General features: G+C 44.1%; 1 protein-coding gene across 1 annotated transcript in view; it reads left to right on the top strand.

The window, feature by feature from the left end:
- The window catches only part of LOC144160602 (uncharacterized), a 74,309-nt gene that overhangs the window by 17,184 nt on the left and 36,746 nt on the right, over window positions 1-20,379 (top strand). The window contains exon 2 of the mRNA XM_077691843.1: window positions 6,527-6,759. Within this exon, the coding sequence (XP_077547969.1) occupies window positions 6,527-6,759 (233 nt within the window). The remainder of the gene's footprint in view (window positions 1-6,526; window positions 6,760-20,379) is intronic.

Genomic DNA, 20,379 nt, shown 5'->3' with positions numbered 1-20,379 from the left:
GTCCCAGCTATCATGCACCAAGATTTAAAAAAAGAACAATGGGGTTACTTGAAGAAAACCTAGTGTGTAAAGTTTGCAGTACTGTGGAGAAGCGGACAGTAATTTTTTCGTTATGACACTTCACTAATTAATTGTAATTAATTATCTAACTCGAGAATTACTGCCCTAATCACTGAAGTGTCAATGAGGCACTTGTAGATACCCACCAGGGGCATCTAACTGCGGTATTTTCAGTGTCGAACTAATTGCGTACCTATTTATTCTGACTGATAAAGAAAACTCGCGAAATATGAAAAATACCACGTGACGGCGATTCTGCGCGCATTGTACAGCAGCGTCCCCAAACAAGCTGATTGAAAGAAACTGCTTCGCCTGTCACCCGCCTGAAGAGACAGCGCATCACCTTGATAATGGCATGCATCGAAGGAGCACCAACAGCAAGATTCGCGGTGCGCGTGTGCAGATGAGGTACAAACTCGGTCGCGATTTCTTCTTTCTTTCTTTTTTTTATCTCAATCGGGCTAATTCAGAGGCAGCCTGTTTGAGGGCATTGCTTTACGATGCGTGCTAATGCGCGCGGAGGCGCGGTCACGTGGTATTTTTCATATTTCGCGGGTTTTCTTCATCAGTCAGAATAAATGAGTACGCAGTTAGTTTGACCCTGAAAATACCGCAGTTAGATGCCCCTCGTGGGTACCTACAAGTGCCTCATTGACACTTTACTGATTAGGACAGTACTTCTCGAGTTAGATAATTAATTACAAAATATTAGTTAAGTCTCATTAACGAAAAAAATACTGCACGCTTCTCCACAGTACTGCAAACATTATGCACTAGGTTTTCTTCGAGTTACGCCATTGCTCTTTTTTTAAATCTTGGTGCATGATAGCTGGGACACCCTGTATACCAACCGGCTCTACTTTCAACACTTCCAAAGATTGTGGGGGTGTGTTTGTAATATATCGTAGCAGCTCTACATAGTATCGTTTTTAAACAGATGCGCCAAATGAGCGTCTGAAGGATTTTGTATTCAGGGGCGAAGCCATTTGCACCGTGTCTGGTGGGTAAGTTTGGGGAAGCAAAAAGATTATAATCAAAACTCAACGACGTCCAATAGATATCCAGCAGAAGAACAAAAAACCGTTGTTTTGGTAAAGAATAAAAGTTTAAAAATTCTTGTTAACGCTCACACATCATGACATGAAACTATGCCGTTACACAAGGTCAACATATTTGTAAAAAGATTCTGAAGCAGTTTTTTCCGGCGGGCAAACAACATTTTAAGATAAATAATGTTGTAAGGCAAGCTTACCAAAAACTTGTAATTGCTTGCGTAAACCGCTCCAATCACTGAACTGTAAAAGCAACAAGCGTCTAGAAGCGCCGGCATCGCAACATAGTAACTTCTGCGACTGGTCTGCGGCCCTGTTTTTCCACGATGCAATGAAAGCACACCGACTCCAGATGGACGGTAGCCGGACGTCGTCGCACAGAGCCACGTTTTCACTCGTCAAAATCCACTAAAGGAACACTCGCGGGACAACTTAATATCGTGGGGAAGCTAAGGGCCATTTCCAGAACAAGACTTATACACGATAGATCATGGATCCTTACATCGTATGTGCAAAGATACAGCGAAAAGACATAGAAGTCAATTTTCATTTACCATAGCTATCCAGGTTTACCTTCGAAGTTGAGGTTTTCCAAACTTTCGACTGTCTCTAGTGTGAGTCAGTTGTGTACCGTCCTAGGCGTGGTTTTATTACGTATAGTTTGTTATCTGTCTGTTCATTCCACTGTGCTTGCCATTTGCTAGAAAGGTGTCGAATTTGTGGCTTAAGGTCACTGTGTGGTGGTATTGTAAATCTACTGTGTTCATGAGTGCGCCAATTGTGGCCTTCTGATCAGCAATCTCATTTCCAGCAATCCCAGCGTGGTTTGGAACCCAGCAGAACACCAGAACAATTTTTTGGGCATATATAAACATGATAGGGTTGAAAACCGTACGAACAATTCTCTTTTTGCATGGCTTGTGTGATGCCGATGCGCTCATAACGCTCAATGAATCTGTATATATGATGAACTTTGAGATTTTGTGTTTAAGAATGTCTTGCGCAATGAGTAAGGTGCCATATGCTTCAGCTGAGTAAATTGTGGTGTATGTGCTCGTGGTTTTCCATGCATCAAAATGCATCAATATAAAACTCTTTACATTTATACCTTTAACGCAGGGACAAGAAGTGCTGCAAAATAGGAGTTTGTGGTACCCTGGTTTTATCAATTTTCATTGAAGACATGGTCACAAGATACAAGTTGAAGCTGCCAGGGTGGTAAAACGTCAGTAAAAGATTATGTGTAAATGTAAAAAAGGAGATGTTGAAATCCGAAGCTTCCTGTCTCACTGTAACCGAGAACAGAAAAGGAACGGACCGGCTATTTATAAACAGTGGTGATGTGGATGCAAAAAAGCAGGTTTAAAATGATGTAATTAAACGATGAAATTTTAAAAGCGTAGAGCAAGTCCCTGTACATTCTTCTGTCCTCAAGGCACCATTTGTTACATTCAACGTATAGACTCTTTGCCGGGATAGTGCGGAGCGCACCCGACGCAAGCCGAAGGCCCAAGTGGACTACAGGGTCGAGAATGTTTAGTGTCGTTTTTGATGCCGAACCATACACGACGCTGCAGTAGTCTAATCGGGACCCGACTAAGGCGGTAAAGACCGGGAGAAGCAGTTCTTTGTTTTCACCGTAGAATTTGTGGGAGAGGACCTTGAGAATGTTTAGTGTTTTAAGGCATTCCTATTTAGGTTCTTTGATGTGTGGGATGGACGTGAACTTGTCTTCAAATATGACACCTAAAAACTTGTTCTCTCGTTTAAGAGGAAGAGATTGAAACTTAAGAGTAATATCAGGGTCCCCAATAAGCCCGCGGTTGCGGGAGAACAGAACACACGTACTTTTGCCCGCGTTTACTTTAAAAACATTATGCTCTGCCCATCCAGTAAGATTCTTGACACTGAGCTGTACTTGACGTTTGCAAATTGACAGGTTACTAGATTTAAAAGATATTTCGACATCGTCCACATAGATAGAACATGAAATGGTTGGTGGCAACGCGTTTCGGAAGGAGTTCATCTTAACTATAAGCAATGTGCAGCTTAGAGCTCCACCTTGTGGCACACTATTTTCGTGCACATATATAGCGGACAGCGATGGCCCAACCTTAACACGAAATGTCCTCGTGTACATGCAACTAAAAATGGTGTTTAACTTGTTACCTGACACATCAAAGGACTTGATGGCGCTAAGGATGCCGTATCGCCAGTGTGTGTTGTAAGCCTTTTCTAAACCCAGAAATACCGTAAGGCAGAACTGCTTATGAACAATCGCATCTTTTATGAAGGATGCCCACGCAACAAGTTGATCCTTGTTAGATCCCCCACCATGAACCATGCCTCAGAGCTCTCAAGAAGACCGTTGTACTAAATGAAGTACACGAGCCTGCGATTTATCATCTTCTCGAGCAGCTTACACGAGCGGCTTGTCAGGGCGATGGGAAAATAACGAGCGGGAGAGGAAGGGTCCTTCCCTTCCTTTAGGAACGCCATTACTATGGCCTCCGTTCAAGAGTGTGGAATGTGCCCGGAACCCATATTTTATTTTATGGGTGTAGGACCGTTTCAAGAGTGTACGGGTGTAGGTGTTGTATCATGGTATATGTAATCTTATCTCCCTCTGGAGCTGAAGGTTTACATTTGCTCAGCGTAACCCTCAACTGATAGAGTGTATATTCAGAATTGTAACCTCATTTTTACCTGCTATTGTCGTGTAGGACCGTCTTTTCAAAGCGGTTTTATGTTTCAGGAAAATGTTTGTTTACTGTCCAGAGCTAGAAACGTGTTGGAAGCAAGTGTGTAGGCCATGTCTTCTAGTGTGCCTCCTGCTGTACTGACCGGGGGCAGGCTGTGCGTATGTTGCCCTTTAAGTTTACGTATTTGTGATCATTCCTTGTGAGTGTCTGTGTATGAGTTAATGTATGTAAGGAAAGCACACCAATTCTCCCTTTTAGCCTCACGATGCACACGCTTTCCAAAGGCCTTTGCCCGTTTAAACGAGAAGCGGTTATCCGATGTGAAGAACCGGCGAAGGACACCCTACGTCTTTTCCTGGCCTCTCGCGCCCGCCTACAGTCATCGTTCCAACAGGGTCTCCTGGGGATGCAGGACCCAGGTCACGGTCTAACATATACTTTTAGGTGTGGACACAGCAGCCCAAAAATCGGTCAAATAAAGTTGGTGGCGCCGGGGCACCTCACGTGGACCTTTGATTGAAAGGACATCTGGTAGCAGAACTCTTAAGTAAGCTTCGAAGCGACTGAGGCTTCAAGTGACTTGAACAACGACTGTCCGAAGCCATGTGGTTCACAAGCAACAGCGGCATGCGTGTAAAACAACATTGTTTGAGCTCACCGTGTGAGCTCACACAACGTGATCTTAACGCGTAATTTATTGCATTGCTTAAACAGCTGCGAGATTTCGGGCGTCCTAAGTTCATTAGGGCGTGTACACAGCTCCTCTGAACATTGGACACTGGCAGTGAGTTTGACAACCTCGATTCGTCCCCGCTGCTTCGTGCATGGACTTACCGCAATTGTGCAACGTCATTTACGACGAAGAAACATCAACGTACTGTCCGCTAGTCTATTTCACAAACTGCCTACTTTCCTTGTATGTCGGGGCGTTGTTCCGGCAGCGGACGCATTCTTTTGCCGCTGCTTGTAGAGAGTAGCTTGGAGGGCTGTAGCGAACGGTAAAGTCGACGGCACTGCATCGTTTGCGAGCGCGCAACTCTTCGACATTCAGTAGTACATCCCGCCAAAGAACCACAAAGATCCCTTTCGCGCAACCGCACTCTCAGAAAAATGCTGACCGCAAGTAGCATTATTTTCTGCTGGGGATGGCTGCAGAACACGCATTCATTCGTTTAGGATCGCAGTTAACGTTAATTACTGTCAGGTTTTCTTCCCATTCGTTGCAGTACGTACTCAACAAAACATGTGCAGCCGGTTTTTTCTTTGCGCAAGCATAAAAAGCACAGTATAAAATCTAAATTGTGTGAGCGCTCAACGGCTACCACGGAACACATTCCTTTCGGTTTAGTGTTTTATACCTTCTTTTGATTGTTACCGACTCAAACAACATGCTTAGTACACGTTGAAACACTGGGGCGTGCGCAAAGGCTTTCGCACGGCTTTCTTCAAATTATCGTCGGCACCCCCGGCCGGCGGAACCAGCCAAGCTGCGGCGAGCAGAAATCGAGCAGACGACCGGTTACGGAAGCTGCCGAGAAGGCCCGACAAGGAGCCGAAAGGATCCGAACACTTCCGAGTGGGCGGCATTCGGGCAGCTTCTTTTCTCTGCCGCTGGAGGGCGCTGCAATCAATGGTCTCAGCGGCGCTAGTTTGGCGACTTTAATAAAACGAATAGCACCCATTCGTTTTGTAAGCTGTGTCCTCCCCTAATAATATATCTTTCACCGTGACCCAGGTTAGGCCTGAGGAATAGACTTTTGGTGGCGTCGAGGATGTGCCCCGTGATGAGTTGGGCGGCTTCCACCACGCGTAGGTTATTTATTTATAGATGGGTAGTGTAGTTGAGATGTTTGTGTGAATGTGCTCCAGTTTGCTTTTGATTCACTAAACCTTTTATGGGAAGATGGACTGCTAAGGCCTGTACCTATACATGTTAAGGAGGTGGGGAAATGGTCACTACCATATGGATCCGTGCCCACAACCCCACTCAAGACACGGAAAGAGAACTGCGGAGCCAATCACCAAATCAAAATATGAGTATATACTGTGCCCAAGGGTATAGTATTTAGGCGTTTTCTTGTTGAAAAGGGATGCTCCTGAGGATGTAAGAAACTTATCTATCAGAATACCTCAGGTATCTTTCCTGGTGGAGCCCCCAAGGGAGTTGTTCGCAATTAGGTCGCCTGTTTGTATGTATGGTTCGGCAAGCTGGTGAACCAGTGCCTCGAACTTGGACCTCAGAAGTGCAAAATTAGGGGAGATGTAGATGAAGCGTACCGTTATCAACCTATTGAATATTATCGTACGGATCGCTACATCATCCAGGACAGTGTTTAAAGAGAGGGGGTAGCATGCTAATGATTTCTGGGCGACAATGGCCACACCGCGTGAGGAGTGGGTGCAGCCAACCCTGTCCTTTCTGAATACCATGTACCTATTTAAGAAAGTTGTCTGTTTGGAATTGAGCTGAGTTCTTGGAGGCACATGATTCTTGGCTGACTGGCATGCAGCATCTCATACACATCGTCAAGTATTTTAAGGAGGCTTCTGCAGTTTCATTGGATGATGTTTTATTCTTCCATTATTTACATTAGGAATGACTGGAGTGGAGCGTTTATGTGTCGTCTTTCGGGGCTGTTACACTGGGATTGAGCTTTTAGGACTTTTCTGTAGGCTTTTACGTAGGAGGCCGCTCCTTGCTGTGCGTTGCAGGCAAGAACAGCGCGACATCCATATCGTCATCAGATGTCGTCGGGGCGCGTGTCGAACCGGGCCCCCCGGACTTGGCCTCCTTCGGAAGCCCTTCGTTTGAGCCGCCATTGCCGCGGGCGTCGGGGGCATCAGAAGTGCACAGGCGGTGCGGTGGAGGTGGGAGACGGTGCGGGCCCGTGGTGTCCATCCGCTCGGCACCCTTCAATTCACTGGAGGACGGGGCGGCACTGACAGTGAGTTGGAGGGTGCCGAGCGGATGCCGAGGGAACCCAGCGAGGTCGGAGGAGGGACAAAGTCAGATTCGTTGAACAGGGTTCCTGTGGACACCAGGCGCCACTCCGGCCTCCAGGCGAGCTGCGTCGGCATACCTCCCCACAGGGAAAAGGGCGATCCTTTTTGGCGCCTCTGGGAAGGTGATTATCTCTGTGACCTTGATTTTACTTATCTTTTTTTCCATTTGAATATTTTCCCACGCTGGAGTACGCCGCATGCGGCCCCAGCAGTTCAAACAAGTGAGGGGGTCGGATAGACCATTGTCGCTGGGATGATTGCGCGCCGCGCATTTTGCATACGTCGTTCGGCGACGGCAAGAGTTGGTACCATGCCGAAACCGCTAGCATTTAAAACAGCGCCGTGGGTTCTGGATATACGGACGGATGGAGCACCGGATAAAGCTGGCATTTATGTGTTGCGGAATTGCTGAGCGTTCAAAGGTCAAGAATATGTTTGGCGGGAATCTCCTTGTCTCTGCGAGTCGTGATGCATCTCACTTCCGTGATGTCCTGATCCTTCAAGCCCGCAAGGAGATCCGCATCCGTTTCGTTCAAAAGATCTGTCTCAGACATCACACCCTGTGAGCTGTTGAGGCTCTGATGGGGTGTGACCCTGATGTCGAGATCAGCCAGTCTAGTCTGAGCTAGAAGCTTTGCAGACTGCTGCTTGTCATTTATTTCGATTAAGGTTCACCAGACCTTTATTTTTTGCACTTATACGATTTTCCTATTATGGATTCAAGATACTTGGCGATCATGAAGACTAACTGCGATGCAAGAGGGTGCGCTAGACTGACCGACTCGATGACAAGAAATGGGGAGTAATTTCTTGTTTAGGAAATGTTAAAGATGGCAATGGGGGAAACAATACTTTGTTGCGGCCCCTTCTCGGGGGCCGGTCACGTTTGGGGTGGGTTTTAAACAACACCATATAGCATAGTTTGAAATCAGGAAAATGGGTATACTTTCTTCGTCAGCCTTACCCTAATAGCTGAAGAGGTTCCGGAGCTCCCGGAGCTCCCGGCCTGGTAAACATATAGGGGGGCCATCCGCCGGATCTTGACCTGGGCTGCGATGGCCACCGTTTGACTTTTCTACGCTTCACCTTAAACCTCATTACCACAGTCAGATACAGCGTGAGTATGGAGGCTCGGGGTCCCCGGTATCGCCAGTACCGTCATCACGATTACTCAGGGTGCTTCGTTCGGGGGTGGGGAATAATGAATGCACCACCAGCTGCATGCAATTCTTGAATTCCGGTGTGTCTAGAATGTTTGACCATGGTCAGCCCGATTCAGCTTAAAGCCCGATTCAGCCCGATTCAGCTGTTACCCGGTTATGCCCTAACGGATATGAAATAGGCCCGTTTGATTTACTCATTTTATTGACACAAGATCCCCACGTATCACAAAATTGCATGCAGTCATAACGGCTATAAGACTCGACCATATAAAATTATTTTATATGTGGGTTTTCGCATTACTGCACACAAAAAACAAGTGAACAGTCTTACGACACCTTGCGGTATCTCGAAGTGTAATACGTAGCGATCGTGTGAATGTGGTTAAAGATATGCAATGTTAATGTCAGCGCGAACAAACGAAAAGTTGGGTCTGTCATACGCTGCGCATTCAACGCAACTGATTTGCTCAATCGCCTCTTTCGGGGAGTTCACGAGCATGGAGCGCCGGTGTGGTTTTTTTGTCACACCTGCTGGTGCTTTCAAGAGCACATGTCAATGATCTTCTAGGTAGGCCTTGACGTTGAAATTGAACCGGCAAAACACGTCTCCAGTCGGTTTGAAGAAAGGGTTGTAGGGTGGTAGTCCTTGGATCGTGTGTTGGCTCATCGCCAAAGCCTCCACTTCCACCCGACGACAGGCTGGCGCATTGCCAAAAGTCAACGCCAGGTCGTTGTCAGGTGCTGCTCATGTGCTTGCTGCAACGCATCTTCAAAAAATTTGTTGAATCAATCCTAGTATACTTTGTTGGCGTACCTCCAGTAGACAATGCCGTTGGCCGACATACAGAGCAGTACGTGTACGTCTGCCCCTCGGGTGCCAGTCACAAGTTTTATAAACGGAGCGCCTCCATCCGGTCTGGCAAAGCTCCACGCACGCCACCCATTAAAATTATATTTATCAATGTAGTAGCTTGACACCGTCGTGCCCTCGTTTTAGAGCATATCTGCATACTCCCAGCGCTTCGCCTTGGCTCCCAGGCTGTTTCTCTCTAGCGGACTGAGCGTGGACAACTTCAGGAAATAGCCGTGGCCATATAACAATCGGTATATGCTGGAGAAACTAATCTCAAGTTCCGGCAAGGTCTGCAGTTGTTTTGAGCCGGCCATTGTGAGTTTGAGAAAGCGTGAAAGATTGTTTATTGTCAACAATTTCGATCAGCACGTGTACTACGTCGCGCCAAACTTCTTTGACGAACCGGCACGCTTTCTTGCGATTCTGCGTTCTGTTGCTGCAATGAACCTAACCGTCTTGGCGTTTATGCCAAGCGTCTGAGCGAGAACTTTTATGTCGCCGCCGGGCCAATAAACCTTGACTATCTTGGCTTTGTCGACATTTTAGACGGAGTTGTACTGCTCCTTGCCCTAAGCCAGTGCTTACTTCGGTCTTTCCGTGGCATTTTCTAACACCCGCAAGCCAAAAGAGCGGTCTTTTTAAAAAATTCCGTCCTGGGCGGTTGATGATGGTCTGCGAGTTTGTTAGAAGTTTCGTCTCTTCCTGTATTGTTGCGCAACCAGACTTGCCAGAGTAGTGTAACTCGCGTCTAAAGTATGGTCTGCTCCTCCCGTAACAATGGATTAGTTAAAAACTTTGCGTTGGTAAAACTCATAAATAATATTCTGCAGCGATTGGTAATATTTTCGAATTATAATATCGTCTTCGAGACCATCAGAGATAACGTTTGCTGGTGACAGATGATCTTCTGCAGTGTTAAGTAATATTTTCGAATTTTAATACACAAAATTATACCATCTTCCCGTAGGGGACCCTTTAGCAGTACGCGAAGCCGCCATGGGGTCGACTCTTGTTCCCAATAGCTTTCAGTTTCTATTTTTTGTTGAAGTTCAGCTTCGCGTGCCTGCGTTGTATCAGTAGCTTCTTGACATAGATTGAACGAGTGAAGGACACAAGGCGCGTTCCTAGCACATGCTCCCGCCTCGCTTTGTAGCGCAGTGGAAAGAGCTCCACGTTACTCCCCTTGCGACCAGAGAGCCGTGGGATCAAAACCAGGCACCGCCTAACTAATTCTTTTTATAGTTGACTACATGGACGTCAGCCCAAACACTGACGGGACTGAAGAGACCCGCATCAGCAGTAGAGTTTGGACGGCGGACAACAACGACAACGAGGGAGGGAGGGACACAGCCCCGAGCATGAGACGCATCGCATCTAATATCGTCTTTGCAATCGTAAGAAATATAAATACTGGCGACAGAACCGTCGTCTCCTTGCGTAAAAATCCGCTGACCTATCTGCTCGGGCGACAATACGCGAGCAGACGACACTTCTCATGATCTTGCAGACGATCGCCACACGCCACCTACGGATCAAACGAGACCGCTCTCCTGGTCTGCGGATGTTAGGAAACATCGGTAAATTTACACACATGAGATATTTTTCACCTAAGGTATCAAGGAACACCACGTTTTCATCACACCACACGCATCGAAGTCCACAGAGCTCTCTTAATTCCGCACACAATGCCCCTGTACAAGCGTCCTAAGCCGGATTAAATTGGTTGGCACTTGCAATACATTGGTTGGCCATTCTAATACATTTGTTGGCTCTTGCATTAAATGCATTGGCGTTTAGAATAAAATAGGTAGTACTTAGATTAGATTGACTGGCGCTTGGATTAAACTGTGTGGAGATTGGAACAAATTGAGTGGGAAAACCTGCAGACAGCCTGCATATCATGGCACAAAAGCTTTAAAATTATAAACAAAATATTGTTAGAACACATATAACCGATTTGGTAAATTAGAAAAGCAAGTTTACTTGTCTTTATTATTTAATGAAATGACCGAGTAAGGACGATAATGATCGTGATTGGTGTTTTATACGCACGGCCAACAAAGACCTAGATTGCCAAAACAGTAGTATTTCATATTACTAGATCAAACTGAAGTACGGGACAATAAAAAATGTTTTAGTAGTGGTGCACGTTAGGAGTAAGAGTGGCATCTACTCAGGTGTAAAAAAACTTTTTTCATCACCACATATAAAATGGCTTGACCAGGAACATTGAATTGTCGGCGACGAAGTAGAATAGGTGTAGTAGATTGTGGCGTTAGACAAAGCCTCCTAAGGTGGCATCGTCTTTTTTTGTTGAGGGTTCAGCATGGAATGAGGGTGTGTTCTGCAGACATGCCACACTAACCTCTTGGAGATCGAGTAGGCAGGTTGGAGGGTTACATGTGTGTGGCTCAATCTTTATTAACAAAGTTAACTTCAGCGTGTCGGTAATGTGAGTCAGTAGTGTGTTGTCACAAGTGTGGCTTAAACACGTGTAGATTTAAAGCGAAGATGTACTATTCCTACCAATGGTGTCTGGAATGTGGAAACGTCGAATGAACCATAAGAAAAACACGCTTCTTGTGGCCGGAATTGCACCCGGGCGCACCCCGTTATGAAGCCGCTATCTACCGAAATGCTTTATTTGGACTTGGTTCAATTTCGGTTCAAACTTAGAGGACAACCAAAGAATCCGTCTCAACAAAAGCTCAAGTTTACCCATCTTCGTCAGATGGAGGAGTGGATTCTTTTCTCTGTATGTTCACTCCAATGTGTTTACAATATTTCAAATGTGGGATTTGAGCGCTCAGGTCAGTGTAGGGTACCGTTATAACTACTGTGTTCATTTGGCGACAGCAGCTGAACCCTTGTGGCCCACATTATTGCCAGAAATACTGCGGTGCCTTGAACCAATCGCAGAAAAATTCCCGTTTTAGGTCATAAAAGGCGTGACGTTGTTAAAAACCTGATGGACTACGTCTTTTTTGTCAATTTTTAAAACGACAACGCGCAGAGAGGCATGAAGGATTTTGTTAAGATGTCAGATATAGGACGTTGATGTAAATATGTGTTGTGCAATGCACAAGATCCTATACGTTCTGCTAAGAAAATTAGAGATCTGAATATTTGGAAAAGACCCAATTTTTCTGATGTACCTGTCAGGCACAGTATACATAATCACAAACCAAGGAAAGACGAGCATTTAAAGCAATAATATTAAGGACAGTGGTTTCAAGGGTACTTTGAACTTCTTGCTTTTCTCGGATCCTGTTTGTGCCCCGATTATACTCGTTCAGCAGTATGGCAGGACAAAGACACGCCGATGGTGCAAACAAAGCACCCACTTAAAATGCATCGCGACGTTATTAGCTCAAGCAATAGCAGTGTTCCCAAATCCCACGCAGTTATGTATATGCTTGTAAAATTGTACTCAGAAAGGGCTCGAAAAATGTCGTGAAAACGTTAAGGTGAATCGCCCACCCAAGAGTTGGGGTGAGGATGAAGAGACCGCCTTTTTGTTCAACTTGAATGTATTCTTTTGCCTCAGAGTGGGGTAACGGAAGGGTCACTACGTATAAAAATCTTTCTGCCAAATTCTGCCAGAATTGGTGATTTTATTTCTTTTACTCATTGAAGATTGAGCCTTTTTGAGGGTCCCACCGACACTTATTCTGTTACAATATAATTTGCGGTATGTCACTGATTGGAGGCCACATGTGGATTTCAAGGGTAGAATTTTTGCGCATTGACGTGTTTTGTAAGGAGTCTTGGTGCGCATTTCGAAGCGATTATTTAGCAACAAAACAGCTTCAAGAACACGTGAACATAGTGACGACAGGTAATCAGAGTTGCTTCATATTTGTGTTGCAGTGATCATAAAAAAACTTAGTCGAAGCATTAAAAATAGAAATTGCGGTCATAAGTGCTTAATCAACCCCTCTTTATGCCTGTCACAAAAACATCATTCCTCCGCGCTTGCTCATTGGTGCCGCGTGTGCGTGGATTTTCAGCCGTGTTTATAAACGCAACAAATCAAACGATATGCACTTTCCTAACTAGCTAATTCTCCTAAATAAATGATTTTAATACTAGATAAATATTTGTTTGTCAGATTAAGGCAGCAGTTAAGACCCCGCAAGACCCCGCGGAGAATATTCCAAATTCCTGCAGCGCATCTAAGCCAGGTGCAACGTGCTACCTTAAAATTTTATGGCCCAGGTGATTCCAACATAAAACACTACAATGCCAGAATTAGAATGTCTGATGACATAGGTGTATCACGACAGCACCATCGAACCTTGCATTATTGAAGCAACGATGCAGGCTTTAGTCTTCTCGCATGTGAAGAGAGTTTGTCGGGATGCGACTTGTTAACATTGAGTATTTGTGCAGTCATACACAATTTACTGAAGAAAGTATGCTTATAAAGGTTATACAAAAGGCAGTAGAATGCACGCCAAGGAAATTACTTTGGAGCAGTTTGAGTTTTTTGCATGACGCGCCCTGTTTAATGTGAACAAAAGGTCGTCAATTGTGAGGCTAAGCAAAGACTAAACTCACGTCGCATACTACGTGGGCGGTGCACTAATAATTCGGCACTCTGTTTCTCGAGTTACTTGAGGCTCTCTGGTGGTTTTATTGTAATATAAAAAACTGTCTCAGATGATTGAAAGTGCCAGCTAGTGCAGATAGAAGAATTCTACGTTGAGTATTACCTTTTTTGTCAACCCAAGGCTGTGTCTCTTGTCTGTGCAGCAAGGGAATAATAGTCAGCTGAAGGGGGCCCGGTAATACAACCCTTGACAGCATGACGGCCAATACAGAGGCCCTCGCTATGCCTGTAGCTAAACGTAACTGTGATAACGGGCTCCTTGAATGGGCACGGAAAGAAAATCTAGCGATCTTGCACGCCAAGGAATGAATAGAAAGGTGAGTAGTTTGAATTATTTTTCAAACATTTTGCTGTTATTTGCAAAGAAAAAAAGTTGTGCAAGAGAACTGCCAAGACTTGAGAAACCTTACCCTTAAGAACCTGTAGATCAACGGCTCTTAATTGGGATGTAGAGAAACCCGGGTTTTCCACCAGGGCAATTTAAGGTCCCCTAAGCCCTCAACAAAAGTCATTCCCCTGCCTTACTTTCCTTACTCTTGACCTGTCTTTTTATTTGAAATATATAGCTTTGGCGCACGACTTTTACGTTTTCTTTTCTTCAATTTATCCATGCAAGACATGTTGGCCTTTTGCATAAAATGACAGTTTAAAACCCACAGGCACAAAAAGCACCAATTATGTATGTGGGTAACTGAAGGCTACAATAAAAATCCCCGCATGTCCCCGAGGGGAAGAATGTGAAAGTGCGAATGCACGAGTTGAATTTGCGCGGTTCGGTAATGTTCGCGAAAGAGAGATCACACACACACACACACACAACTACAAAGAAAGAAAGATGCATTTATTCAAAGACACCTATTTGTGTTGTCGTTATACTTAATTGCTAGAGCGGATCTCAGCTTTGAAATTTTGTGTCAGTACTCCTTTAAGCAGGTGCATTAGCCCTTCTCACGCCCGATTTTTGGCCAATCCCCCACGTGGGTATGCGCCATGTCAGCGGCCAGGCAGCGCGCGCCCATCTCCCCCCGTTGCCAAAGAAGACGAGGAGATTCCTGGCCAATCCCCCACGTGGGTAAGTGCCATGTCAGCGGCCAGGCTGCGCGCGCCCATCTCCAAGTGCGCGGACATCGCCGGTGGACGCAGGTTCAGGGTCGCTTAAGAAGTGCATTGCACTTAAAAATTGGGAATACATGACACATCAGGAATAAAGTCAGGAAACAAGGGCAGCACTCACTAAGAAGGAAGACCACCATAACTAAAATCATAACTGTTTGCGTTATGAGAGAGATAAATCTAGTTTGCCTTGCCCCTAGTTTCTTTACAAGCCTCAATCATGAATGGAACATCCATGATTGAGAACCATGCCGTAGAAAATCGATTCATGGCACATGGGATTATAGAGGTACAAAATTCTCTGTCCAGTAAGTTGTCAGAATGTTGCAATGGCAACCACCATAAAGCATAAAATAAGTTATTTTTAAATTTGACAACCCGAAAGGTTGCAGATAACACACTTTTTTAGGCTAATCGGCACACGCTCGGATCAGTTTCTCAAAGTCTGACGCATTATTCTACCCTGCATACCTTCAGATAAGGAAACAAAAAAACTCTGTATTGTGAGCATTCGCGGCGTTACATTAATTGGGTACGCTGTGCAAGCGATACCGCCACTACCATTGCCAGTGTGAGCACTGAGGGATACGCTTCCAAATCTCTTGAACTTACTCCCCATCGCCAGTACCATCTGTAAATGATCATCAGCATTATCGTCGGTCTCGAGCTTCCGGGTACGTTCGCTCCGACGAGGACAAAAAACGTCGTCTCCAAGACCTCGTCCCTCACTCTCTCAATATTTATGATCAGTGCTCGTCTTTTCCTTTCGTGCTTTTTGTGTAATGATTTAAAAATTCTCCTTTTAAAAATTATTAGGCTCAAAATTTACATGCCAATGTGTGCTAGGTGGCTTAGCATGCCAACAGCCTCTTTTCGCCGTGCTAGCCTACCACCGCTGTTTGTATTGCTTTGTGAAGCTATTTTCTTCCACTGCTTCATTGCATCATTGCACAGTGCTGGGTCCTTTCCTTATTATTTGCTGTTTCTTACCACGAAAATGACAATAAAGTCTATAAAAGATGTGTTTACGATCATTATTTCCCTTTATTTCTAGATTAACATGGTTCTTGGCTTCAAAACACGCGTCTTCGGAGCCCGCCCAGATGATTGTTAATGCGCTTATAACGCATGATGCTGGTAAGCTTGTCGCACAGGATGAAAATATAGAGCGAGGAACAAACAACATTTTATATTTTGCTTTCACTGCTTTCCGACAAGAATGCCCAAGTGCCCTTAACCTACTTTCTGTCATAGAATAAATTGAATGTCGCCTGCAAGCAAACCTACAGACACACCATAAGCCCCAAACCGACTGACCAACAACCGCCGATTAGTAGACCTTACTAACAGATCCCAAAACCCAATAGCGCCAACATAACCCTAAATCGCTAGTCTTTTAATAACTGACCCACCAGATATCTTACCCACCGGTCGCTAAGCCAATAAATCTACCAGCGAAATTGTTTATGCATGGGCCGTCTTCTCTTCTCTTTTACATTCATTTCGAATAATGTGTGGTGTTTTGGGGGTATTTTGTTGAACTGGACACATTTTCAGAGCAGTGACATAAGAATGCAGTGCATTACTAAAAAGCACTTCAATCATCTTATTCGGGAATCGAGGTGGTATAGCCTCGGCAACAATAAAGTGCAAGGTACCAAATCCGCTCAATAAACGACAAGTGCCAAGGATAACAGATGTCGCCCAGGGTACAGACTGAATTATTGGGTTATAATACCAGGTGTACGATACTTCGCTTGGGGCAGTTCGAATATATAAAATTAAAATTGGTTTGATCTGAGACAACGAGTACAATTTTCTTTGAAAGTACCAAAATGCACACTTTAAAGCTAATTTCTTATGTGGTTTGCAACACCAAATTATTTTAGTCATCTGCACAATACCATCCCCGAACGGTATGGGGAATTATTGAAGTGTTCGTAGTGAGCGTGAACAGAAATGTGGCTGTGACATAGTGATTGTAAAGTGGGGCTTTATATGTGCAGTATTATTAACAAACATCAATGATAGATATATTATAAACGATTTTCTTACATTCAAAACATTTATTGCAACAAAGGTAGCACGTGTTTTGTGGTGTGGCTCCTACTACTGCAATTTGGGAAACTGGTGTTAGACCTCTAGCAGCTGTATCTAGCCTTCGGAAGAACGATAGCTGTGGCTTTCTTGTGTTTTCAATTATACTTCGGTAATAAACATAAACAGGCTTCTGAAAGCCACTATAGGAGCTTCACCTCAGATATACTGACACAATTTCTTAAAAGCGAAACAACGCCAGTAATCGACGAGAGCCATATACACTACTGCGTAGTATCTTGCGTTGATATTTCTGCCCGTTACAGTGGTTTTTTGTTTCAAAAATGCTTTGGTTCTCACTGTTCTAGAGAAGATTTTTGCACTTAGTACCCATACTACAGAGAAAATTCACATTGGTTTCAGGACGAAGTGCAGGCAAGTATATATAATTTATACTTACTTCTGCCTTGCGAAGAGCATATGTCAACTGTGTTTATTGAACTAGTAGTAGGCAATATTGACTATAAGTGCAGTAATTTCACGTACATTACGTATGTTGAATAATTAATATAAAACACACCAATTTCTTTTAAGAGAAAAACGTGCCTTTGACCATGTTTTGTTTAGCACCACTTGCAAGAAAACACATAATAAATATCGATTCGACCTATTTAAAATGCTTTTTTTTTGTATTCTTCACTTTATGTACAACCACTACCAGAAGACGCACTCCATAAAATATTTAGGTGTCCTTCCTTCTTTCCATTCCTTAACCCATTCTTTAATCCAGTGTACACTAGACATTGAGTAATGCATTAGTGTGTCATACTAGTTTGCTTGTTCATGGATTGCCACTTGTTTAGTTTTAGTACTCACCTTTACTTCGGAATAAGTACTGAATATACTGCACCTTTTCTTCAGCGCTTGAAGATACGTGTTTTTGACTGCATTTTTATTTCCGTTTATAGCTATCAAATTTATGTTCTACGTAGCTTTTTTTAATATTGCGAATAATATTATAACCGTAGTACACATTGGCTCAAAACGTATTGCGATAACATAAAGTGACGCCCTAGTTCACACCACAGCTAATAAAAACGACCACAAACGCTGACTCCGTTGCCCTAGTTTACGCCTGGTTACCCCTCTTTATGTATGTCACAAAAGAGTATTCCTCCCGGCTTGCCTCGTCGGTGCCACGTGTGCCTGGAATTTCAGCCGTGTTTATAAACTCAACAAATTGAACAGGCTGTGCTTTCCTACTAAGATGAATCTGCTAAATAAATGATGCTAAGACTGGCTAAATTATTGTTTGTCAGATTACCGCAGGAGTTTAGACTCTGAAAGACCCCGCTGAGAATATTCATAATTCCTGCAGCACAAATCAAAAAGTAAAATCAAAGTAGAACCTCAAAAAGTACAAATTTGCGAATAATAATAAAATCGTAGTACACAGTGGCTCAAAGTGTATTGCGATTTCCTAATGCGACGCGCTAGTTCAAACAACAGGCAATAAAAACAGCTACAAACACGGACTTTCTTGTCCTAGTTCGATGTTAACTGTAGCTGTCTGCATGAGCCAATTATGTTTGCCTTGCTTACTTTGTCCTTAAAACAACTAGATAATTTGTTCAAACATTTTGCTAGTTTGGTTGTTCTTTTCATGACTTCTAGCACGATAGGTCAAACGTCAGACACATTCAGGGCAAGGGTAAGCAAAGGCCAAGCTGTGAGGCTCTTGTTCAGCATATTTTTCACGCATCATTATTAATTCTAACATCGCCGTTAAAAAAATGCGCAGAATATTTTCACTTATTTAGGTGGCCACGAATATAATATATGCCATCCGAGACATTCTGCTAGAAGGCATTGGCCTCAGCATCGTTTGGTGCGAGGGACACACGCCCAGGCATTCGTGCCCGCATCTGGCAACAAAACTATCCCCCCTCCTGCACGTTACTTTTTTATCACAAACCCTAGTTATGTGATTAAGCCTAATCAATTTCGTTTCGTGGTTGTGGCAGCATTCTAGAGCTCAAGAGGAAGTTTTGATAAATATAGCTTAGTTACTGGCTTTTTACACAGAATGTTATTTCAGTCCATTTTAATGCATTTCGGTTACACTGTACGCAATGTAAAAAAAGAGAAATGAACAAACCAAGTGTACAGCAGGAGCGCCAACTGGGAGATGGTTTGTGACATGTGAAATATTTTCTTAGGCATCGAAACACACAAAGCCGCTTAGAAGAAACGAATTAAAAAAAGAAAATTAAACAACCTTTTCGCTGAACCCATGACACCAAAGTTTTATATCTTGGAGAAAAAACTTTTTATACCAATTTTGTTAGGGGGCTGGTAGTGTTCGGTCAAAAAACAAAATTATTTTATTTTAGACCGGTTGGTCGACACTAAAGATGTGATAAAATGACTGATTATTCCGCAGGTACGGTAAATCTCGCTTCCATTTTGTGAAAGCGATTACTTCAAAATTTGCAGAAAAAAGCAGTTCTAGCCCTTTCAGCCCTGATGGTGTCAATTGACCCCAGAAGAAAAAAAAAACTTGCCGTGCCGGTTTGAAAAATAAACAAGAAATAACCATGTTTTTCCTCGGATATCCTTCAAAATCCCCACTGCCATCAACGTCAGTATTTACGTAGTTTTCCTATGCTGACGGTCGTGAGAAAGAAGAAGATGCAGGGAAAACGTGGAGCGTGTGGCGTCAGGGCAGCTCGACCTTAGAGAAATCGTAGCTCACTAAGAATCTGAGTATACACCACGCAATATTTATATTATTGCTTATGGGTACTTGAGCATACGAGTGATGTACTTTCTGTGATTTTGTTCGTAGCTTTTTTGCGGCGGTTGTTTTCTCCATGAGCAATTTTGACGTCATCACTGCTCTTTTGTTGCAAATGGCGGCGCCAGTTCATTGACTGTGGCCACGGTGTTTCTAGCTGGGTGTTTCTGGTTTACCGCAGGCGAATTCATACCAATGCCGTTGTTTTACTTATATCATAACATTCGGTCCAGGAGACTAAAAGCTGCCGTTGGCAAGTTCCTTGAGAAGCTCAATATTGGGATTTTTTTCGTTGTAGACTGCGATAGCGATGACGAAGGCAACGATTTGCATATTCATGGAGCCGCCGGAACAACCGACGGAGCTCAAATCGACAGCTAAAGCGAGACCTCGCTCGATGACAGGGGAATCGCAACGGCTGGTGGGTTGAAAACGAGACCCGTCTAGACACAAAAGACATCATTCCTAGAAGATCGCGATGGTGTACAGACATTTCAAGGTGTAATGCCATCCCCGTACCAATACTTCATTAGTTAAGTTCAAAAAGTGTGTTTCTCGAACTGGCAGATAAAACAAACCACTACTCCATGCTTCAGAATGAATGCTCAGTCAGAAGAGATGATGAAAGTAAGTGTAGTGTCGCTCTTTATCCCACAGTGTGTATTCTGTGCTGTCCAAGGTTTCGACTCTACTGGAAACAAAGCATGAAATCTGCCTTCGTAGCGTCAACAGGGATGTCAAGCAACTGCTTTGAGAGGCTGCGTAACAACCTCCGAACAACCCCACCACAAGCGACCACCTTCGGAAGGTGAGACCGCTGCTGGACGGTTTTCAGCAACGATGCACTGAGCTTGCTCTAGAGGAACGCCTCAGTATCGACGAGCAGATTGTCCACTTCAAGAGCCTGCTTGACATAAACCAATATATAAAACGAAAACCACACCCCTGAGGCTTGAAAATATTTAGGCTGTGCGGCGAATCTGCCCT

This window comes from Haemaphysalis longicornis, unplaced genomic scaffold (genome assembly GCF_048455015.1).
Source record: "Haemaphysalis longicornis isolate Haplotype H1 unplaced genomic scaffold, Haemaphysalis longicornis Haplotype H1 scaffold_11, whole genome shotgun sequence".
Taxonomy (NCBI): Eukaryota; Metazoa; Arthropoda; class Arachnida; order Ixodida; family Ixodidae; genus Haemaphysalis; species Haemaphysalis longicornis.
Note: the sequence above shows the minus strand (reverse complement) of the source record. Positions and strands in the feature narration are given on the sequence as shown.